This window comes from Neophocaena asiaeorientalis, unplaced genomic scaffold (assembly GCF_003031525.2).
Source record: "Neophocaena asiaeorientalis asiaeorientalis breed wild unplaced genomic scaffold, Neophocaena_asiaeorientalis_V1.1 scaffold1466, whole genome shotgun sequence".
In the NCBI taxonomy this organism is placed as follows: Eukaryota; Metazoa; Chordata; class Mammalia; order Artiodactyla; family Phocoenidae; genus Neophocaena; species Neophocaena asiaeorientalis.
Window position 1 is genome coordinate 1 of NW_020175196.1, and position 8,959 is coordinate 8,959.

Sequence of the window (8,959 nt, forward strand, 5' to 3'; positions counted from 1 at the left end):
ATAACGCTTTTTGAAGATAATGTAAAAGAATAACTTTGTGATGTCTGGTTAAAAAAAGTTTTCTTTAACAGAAAACAAAAGCACTAACCATAAAGGAACATATTGATAAATGGACTATTTTAAAATTAGGAAGCTGTATTTCCTGTTAAGAAGGTCAACAAGACGGGGGTTCCCCATCCTAGCCTCTCCCCATCCACATACACAATGCAAAGCCTAAAACTAACTCTAGCCACTGAGGTCTCTTTGCCATTCCTCAATCCCTCTGGACTTTTCCTTATTTGAGGCCTTTGCTCTAAGTATCCCCCTCCTTGGATGCTCTTAACCCCACCTCTCTCTGGTAAATCAGCAAAGGCCTATCTTGGGCCAACTATCCTCTGGCCTCTGCCCAGTGATACTCATTAGTGCATGATGAGGAAGTCCTGATGGGGGTGCTGAGTCTCTTTTACCACCGTAATGGCACCCTCAACAGTGCCAGCATTGCACCAAGCACACAGTGGCACTCAGTAGGCGATGCTGAGTTGAAATACATTTCTCTCCCAAGAGATATACACAGAGAAGTTCCAACTCAATGGGGTTAAAAACTAGGTTCTGATCTACTTACTCACTGAAGAGTGAGACAGAAATTTCTCTTAGGCCAATTAATTGCATTTGAACCTGTTGCCCAAGAACAATTCAGCACATGTGTACAGCACCCTGATCCTGTATCTCTCTAGTTACCTCCATCTTGGTCTTTGTAAGCCCTTCCATGGAAATCAATCAATCAATCAAACCAAATCAAATCAGGGAGCTGTATCATCAAAAGGCAAAACAGGAGTGAAAAATAAAATAACAGATTATGAGAAGATATTTCAGTTCACATGTCTGTCAAAAGATTCCTATTCAGAATATAGAAAATACTTCTACAAATTCATAATACAAAGACAGGCAATCTAAAAATAGACAAGATCCAAATCTAAACCATCTACAAATGGGCAAAGGATATGAAGTGGACCTTCATAAAAGAAGATATCTAATAAACATTTAAATAAACATTTAAATTTAAACCATAAGTATGTGGAATTATACACATAATCATCATGGCTAACTTAAAAAGAATGACAGTACCAAGTGTTGAAATACCAAATATGGAATAACTCAAACTCTCATACATTGCTGGTAGGAGTGAGTGTAAACTGGTGACATAACTCTGGAAAATATTTAGCCATATCTGGAAAGGTGTTTGGTGGTTGAGCATATGCTTAATATATGCATGTCCTATCATCCATGTGTGTATATCTATCTATCTACTTATCTATCTATCTATCTCTATCAATCTATCTATCCATCTATCTATCCATCTATCTTTATCTATCTGTCTATCTATCTATCTATACGTACTATCTACGTGTAATGGTAGATACAGGTAGATAGTACAGGTAGATAGTACAGGTTCACACTGATACCTCCAATTGCAGTCCAACACCACAGGGTTTTTCTAGCTTCCAACATTCCATATTTTTCTATGGAAGCTTCTCCAACAGTAAGGGAGATGGCTTCCATTATCTTCAATACATTTACTTATTTGCTAAATCCTTCTTTAGGTCACCATTCTCCTAGCTACGTGGCTAACTCAGTCCTCATCCGGTTGACCCTGACTTGTGGGCTGACCTCTTGAACCCAGTTCTACCAAACATGCTGGTTGAGTCCACAGTCTTGGCCCCAGCCCTGGTCCCAAAGAACATACTGGGTGAGTCCCTGATCTTGACCCCAGCCCCAGCCTTGGTAAACACACCAAACAAATGCCCAGCTAAATCCCTGGCCCTGAGCCAGCGAACTTGCCTGTTGAAATCCAGGCATTGGCTGGGAGAAGGAGAACAAATATTGACTGCATAAAACAATGAATCAATAAGGCAGAGCCTGAGATGAGAACTTCTCTCATACATAGCTCCTTTGGGAAGTGACCCCAGAGATCATGACTGAGAGGCAGCCGAGTGAGACGGAAAAGGAGGAGGAACGAACAGAAGCATGCAGAATCAAGGTCGGTATAGGGCGATGGGGATAGCTTCTCCTGAACTGACTGACATGCCTGCAGAATGGCTCTCAGAATCAGCCGCCGGAAGGAAGGGTGGCAGAAGCATTTAAACATCTGCCTTCCACCCTGCATTGGTGGAAAGTTGTCACCCAGAGTGTTCACTGCCCCGCACTTGTGAGCCTCAGGCAAATGTGCAGGCTGAGCCAACCCCTGACCTGAGATGACACCCAAGGAGGAGCCTGTGTGCAGAAAGCAAGAAGTGAGGAGACACAGAGCAGTTGCTGAGAGAGTGAAATGAGTCCAAGCCCGCAGCAAGCTCCCTGCCCGAGCCCAGGGTGAATCAGAGGAGAGCCCTAGAGGATGCTTGTCAGCTTCAAGTGACCTCACCAGTTCTTTGCCCCCAGTTGACAAGGGAATGAATTGTGCTCACAGATATGAACCCATTCGTGGAAGGATGTGTTTTTCTTTTTCTAAAAAAAGTTTTAATTTATATTGGGGTATAGCCAATTAACAATATTGTGATAATTTCAGGGGCACAGCAAAGCGACTCAGCCATACAGATACATGTAACCATTCTCCCCAAGCTCCCCTGCCATCCAGGCTGCCACATAACATTGAGCAGAGTTCCCTGTGCTATACAGTAGGTCCTTGTTGGTTATCCATTTTAAATGTAGCAGTGTGTACATGTCAGTCCCAAACTCCCTAACTATCCTTTCCACCCCACCCTTCCCTCTGGTAACCATAAGTTCATTCTCTAAGGTCTGTGAGTCTTTTTCTGTTTTGTAAATACGTTCATTTGTATCATTTCTTTTTAGATTCCGCATACAAGGCATATCATACGATATTTCTCTTTCTCTGCCTAACTTACTTCACTCAGTATGACAATCTCTAGGTCTATCCATGTTGCTGCAAATGGCATTGTTTCATTCTTTTTAGTGGCTGAGTAATATTCCATTGTATATATGTACCACATCTTCTTTATCCATTCCTTTGTCGATGGACATTTAGGTCGCTTCCGTGTCTTGGCTTGTAAACAGTGCTGGGGTGCATGTATCCTTTCAGACAACGTTTTTCTCTGGATATACGCCCAGGAGTGGGATTGCAAGGTCATATGCCAGCTCTATTTTTATGGGGATTTTCAAAACATTAATATCCAAGTTAAGGCACATAAACATCAACAACTTAAATAAGATGACATATCACTTAACACATTTATGTTTAATGTCATTAATAAAGTTCATTGTGATTTGAAATACAACGACATAATCCCAGAGTGCCTCTGGGTAATGCTCGGGGAAAACAAATGGATTGTGTCTTGTGCTGTGGCCTGGTGCCAGTTTAGGGTGAGTCTCTTGCCTTTGGAATTTAGGATTTGTGTCTAGGTGGTTCATGAAACCCTGGGCCCAGATCTCCAGAGGGAGCTTGACCTTGAGACTGTGGAAGAGAGTGGTTAGAACTGGATGGAGCCTACTGTGGTTGGAAAGCACTCCTTTTGCCCAGCTGATATTTAGGTGCCTTATTTAGATGCCTGGGGTTTAGGTGTGCTACCTTGGACTTCAATGGAAAGCTCATCTTCAGACAGGTTATATACCTGACTTGCAGGTGTTTCCCATTAGGCTGGGCTCCTGGCTGGCTCAGTGGTTTTAATTCTAGGCACTTTCTTCCTGGCCGTAGCCAACAGATGTGGCCAAGGTCCCAGGAGACATGGCTCGTAGAGCAGGAGAGAGTTTATGAGGTTGTCTGCCAGATCCTCTCACTTCCTGCCTGTGACACAGAACAACTTCCACTTTTGTATGGGGCATCTTATTGCCAGAGAGAGAAATTGACTTGCTGTAAGTGACTCAGAGAGTCAGGGTCAGTTCTGGGATCAGAGCCCAGAAACATTGCCTTGCTATGTTTCCATGTTTGTACTGGAATCATGGTATTTCTCCAACCAATGACAGCCCCCCTGGACTTGGGTCAGCAGGACAATAATCTTCTTTCCCTTAATGAGGGGTCTGGTCTTTCTGCCTTGGTACTGTGGGTCTCATGTCTGAAAAAGGAGCCAGCTATGCTCATGAAGTACAAGAGAATCTTGACCTTAAGGGGCTATTAAGGAAAGGAGATTCCATGCCTTCAAATGGATTTTGCAAATTCTTGAGATTGGGGGCTGAGGGTATAGTGACAGAGATGAATTCATTCTGTGTCTCAAGGGTGCAAGCCCTGTAGATATTGGTTTGCAAGATTATAAGAGAAGGGTCTGTGTCTTAGTCAATTATTCTCAACCTTCTACAACATTTAACCTATCACTCTTTCTGGCCCATTCTTCCTCACTTCATCTCCACTCCCACCCTGTACCATTTATGTCCCCATCATTTCCCCTGCACCATGGCAGCAGCCTGCTCTCAGGCCTCTATCTCTAACACTCCATCCTGTACTCAGATACTAGGTTATTCTTCCTGATGCTCGCCTCTGAATGCGATATTATCCTTCTCTCCTATTTCAAAATTTTCGGTGCATCTCTATTACCTGCTGACTTCCCAATCTGAAATTCAAGAGCCCCTACAACCTGGCTCCAACCTGCGTTTCTAAAACTCTGACTCCTCTTTCTTCCCAGAGCTTGATTCCTTCCTCTGGCCCCCTCCCCTCATCTCCCTCCTGTATCAGTTCTGAAGAATCCTTTCATTTCCCATCATATTCCAATCTCTCAAGACTGGTCCTGTTGAAGGCTCATCTCCAGTAAAGAACCTTAAGTGGACCTCTAAGTTATAGACATCTAGTTTCCTGTTAGACTCAGTTTCATTTCTGGGACATTACTCTGGGTTTGAGAATTAATTAGATGGAGAAAACCTGGGGCTATGGAGAAAAGTTTTCAGACTCTTGCAAGAGATCAAGAGAGAGACCAGGCAAAGGTAAGTGTGGAGAGAAAAGCAATAGGACTCTAGATTCTATTAAATAAGGGCAGGTGATTTAGGGACTGGAGCCACAGGGCTGGAACAGTCTGGTCTGGTCCTTCTAGGTTCTCCGTAATCCTCAGCTGAGTCCAAAAGACTCAATTTAGAGGATGATCCTCACACCCCTAATTGTCACTCACTACTGCCATTTTCTCCCTTCCTGCCAAATGTTACCCCATGAAAAATAAGACCAAGTAGTTTAAAATTATATAGATTTTTTTTCTTTGAAAACACCATAGTCATTTAATAACATTAATTTCCATCACAATACTACATAGCACACATCGACTTCCAGGAGCACTGATTTCCTAAGAATCCAAAGGTGTTTCACTCTGATGATCAGTGGAAGGACCTCAGGATACTACAGGCAGGTAGGAGGGAGAACAGTGCCATCTTACCATGAGCTTAATTGAGCTCGCAAAGGAAAACTCATCACCAGATGTTGTGTTTTTACATTCATTAGGATTTATGGCAGATAAAGTTAAAACATCAATAACTTAAATAGAATTATTGTTTAAGAAACTATGTGTTTTAAATTATTAAACAAAGAACCTCTTTTTGGACATTATAATAAAATAATACAGCTGGGGAAGGGTGGGGGGAAATAAATAAGATTTTCCAGGGCTCTGACTGTCTCTCAGTCCAGGTACGAAGGTTCAAGCCTTCAGGGCTTGGGGGCTTTCGATCCAGGAGCTTTATGGAATTCTGGACCCACTTCTGCTTGGGGTCAGCACAGACCTCCTTGTCTGCTTTGGTCTTGAAGCTGTGGGGAAAAGAGGGCACAGTTAAATGGAGTGTCTTGAGGATTTTGCCCAGGAGCTTGGCCCATTGGCCCCTGGACATGATTAGCCCTTGCTCCCTGAGTGAGGAACCTGGATGGGAACAGGAAGAAGGGGAAAAGGGAGGAAGAGGCCTCTGTTCCAGAAAGGAAGTTCTGTTGTTACTGCTCCAGGGGAAGCCTTCCTTTAGCTCCTGGCTAAAGGAACTTGGATGATCTGACCAAGCTTCCAGAAGAGCCTGGAGTGAGTATGGATTCCTTCTTATGGGCTTCATTTGTCTATGGGGTAAAGGGTCCTTTGGATTAGATGACATATTTATCTGACTCATTTGGAAGTATAGAACTCAGATAGAATGTTTGGCTGACGGTGCCCGGGCATGGTCCACTCACATCACAGCTTCCTGGGAACACCGGCTGTTGGTGATTCTTGTGTAGCTGTCCAGCTTCTTGAAGGGGATCTTCTTACTGATCACAATAAAGCAGCAAGTGATTGGGATGGAAACTGAATCTGAAAAACATTTTGCAAAGCATCAGAGAGTTATAATGTATTGTCAGCCTGCATTTGTAAGAGAAGAAGGAGAAGGTAGAAGACAAAGCAGATACACAAGTTCTAACTAAGACCTACCATTCCCTAGTTCAGAGCTTTAGTCCAGATCCCATAGATAAAATGTTATCTGTGAGTCAATTTCCTCTGCTGAACTATGGGGCCCCTCATTGTTGACTGCAGATGGCGAAATCTTGAGTAACAAGATTAATCCTTGTAGCGTGATTCGGAGGGTCTACAGATCCAAAACCTCTGACCCTGGGAAGATAAGTTCTAAGACCTTGCTTCCCAGCTATTTGTCCCCATGGGCTTAGAGCCAACCTAAGTCGCATGCTGAGATGCCTCTGGGTCCTTTTCCTCCTTACACAGCCACCCTTCTGGGAGCTACCCTGGACTGTAAGCCAACATTTGAAACCTCCAGCAAGAGTTTCTTCCTCTCTACTACTGCCCGAAATGTCCTTCCTATCCACAATGAGAAATGGTTCTTCCTTCTGTGCCACATCTCCAAACAAGGTAAGGATTGTTGAGATAGCAGCTGCATTTAATGTCCCAAAGCTGGTGTCGAGAAAGATCGTGGAGCCTGGCTCCAGTGGCCTGGGCTTCTAGTTCTGGTTCTGCCTCTGACCAGTTGTGACATGCCAGCTCTTCTTAATTCCCCTCTGGATTTCATTCTCTCCATCTTTTTAATGTAGGCTATGCAGCAAGCATGGGATGACTCATGCCAGGTATTAGTACCTGGGGTAGTTAAAATGTTAAGGCTTAAGAAGAGAGGAGGCTTACCTGGCTGAGCCAGCACCTGGGTGCTGAAGACAGCTGCTGTGAGCAGCAGACACAGAAGTGCTGCAGAGAACCTTCATACCGGAGGGTGAGCACGGGAGCTTCAGCCTGAGAGCTGGAGGTTTCTGAGTTGGTCTCAGCTTCTCTGCAACTCTGGCTCCTCTGGCTGATCTGCCTGCCTTTTATAGGGAGCAGAGCACATGGGCAGGGTCATGTCTAAGGAAGGATAGACTAGGCCCCTAAATGTGGTGAGTTGGTACCAGATCCTGGTGGTGATTTCCAAACACTGAGAAAAGGAAGTCGTGCAGCTTCCATCATTTGTTTAGATGGTGGGGCAGTGGTGGAAGGGTATGTGGTTATGCCCAGTAAAGTGTAGGAAGTGACCTTATTGGTCTATGAAGGGCTCTGATTTCTTTGAAATGGAACATGATCTGTTGGAAAGGAAGAGTAGAAGCTGAGTTCCTAACAGAGCGAAGAGAACCAAGTGCCTGACCCTCCCCATGTCCCGGGAGGTCTGGGATGGGGCCCTAAGGCTTTGCCTGGTCTCTTTATCAGATTCGTGTCCCTGCCATCCTAAATCAGTCAGGCTCCTTTAGAACCTCATACAGGTAGCTTGATAGAGCCTTAGCAGAATGATAGAATCCAGGAATCTTCAAGTCTTAATGCCCTGGAATGTTCTGTTGTGGAGCCTAAGAACTGGGTGGCAAATACCGATCTTTTAGGGTGGTGATTTCCAAATATTTTATCTAGACACTAAAGTTTCTTTCCAAGTGAAATGATATGCGGAAGCCCAATATATCATACAGATTCAGGTAGAATGGGTCTGTTTGAAAAGGGTCTTTTGCTTTTGGTGTCAAATCTTTTGCCCATTAAAAAAAAAATTTTTTTTCTTACAGTTGACTTTAAGAAGTTCTTTGTATATTTTGTATTCAAGTCCTTTACCAGATATGTGCATTGCAAATATTTTCTCCACAGGCTGTAGCTTATATTCTTAACAATGGCTTTCATAGAGCAGAAGTTATAAAGTCCAATTTATCATCTTTTTCTTTCATAGATGTTGCTTTTGGTATTATAGCTAAAATCTCATCATCAAACCCAAGTTTGCATATCACCTTTTCAATGAATATTTCCAGATTTTCCACAAATCATTCAATATTCTCCAATAATCTTGAATGTTAAAGACTCCACAGGAGTCCATATATAAAGGCACCATAATTAATTGAAGAATTTCAGTTGGGAATTATATAATTTCCATTTTTTCACAATCATAAACAATAATTATGAGAAAACTGATGTAATATTATCATTAATGTCTCCATTCAATTCCATAGCTAAGGGATTAATCAATCAAAATGTGTGGATAGAGATACACCAGAAATACATCTACACGTGGAACAACTCCTACAGAACACCTACTGAACGCTGGCAGAAGACCTCAGACCTCCCAAAAGGCAAGAAACCCCCCACGTACCTGGGTAGGGCAAAAGAAAAAACAGAGACAAAAGAATAGGGACGGGACCTGCACGAGTGGGAGGGAACTGTGAAGGAGGAAAGGTCTCCACACACTTGGAAGCCCTTTCATGGGCAGAGACTGCGGGTGGCACAGGGGGAAAGCTTCGGAGCCGCGGAGGAGAGCACAGCAACGGGGATGCGGAGGGCAAAGCAGAGAGATTCCCGCACAGAGGGTCGGTGCCTACCGGCACTCACCAGGCCGAGAGGCTTGTCTGCTCACCCGCCGGGGCGGGCGGGGCTGCGAGCTGAGGCTCGGGCTTCGATTGGAGCACAGGGAGAGGACTGGGGTTGGCGGCTTGAACATAGCCTGAAGGGGTTAGTGCACCACGGCTAGCCCGGAGGGAGTCCTGGGAAAAGTCTGCACCTGCCGAAGAGGCAAGAGACTTTTTATTCCCTCTTTGTTT

At 44.0% G+C, this 8,959-nt stretch overlaps 1 protein-coding gene across 1 annotated transcript; it reads right to left on the reverse strand.

Moving 5' to 3' along the window:
• Nucleotides 1–5,594: 5,594 nt before the first annotated feature.
• Nucleotides 5,595–7,257, reverse strand: LOC112413276 (C-C motif chemokine 8-like; the record flags this gene model as incomplete). Its single annotated transcript, XM_024765189.1, has 4 exons — nucleotides 7,223–7,257; nucleotides 7,047–7,117; nucleotides 6,113–6,230; nucleotides 5,595–5,707 (listed from the first exon to the last, which is right to left on the reverse strand). Coding segments are annotated over exons 1-4 (337 nt in total), but the record flags the coding sequence as incomplete, so codon positions are not given.
• Between the last annotated feature and the right edge of the window lie 1,702 nt (nucleotides 7,258–8,959).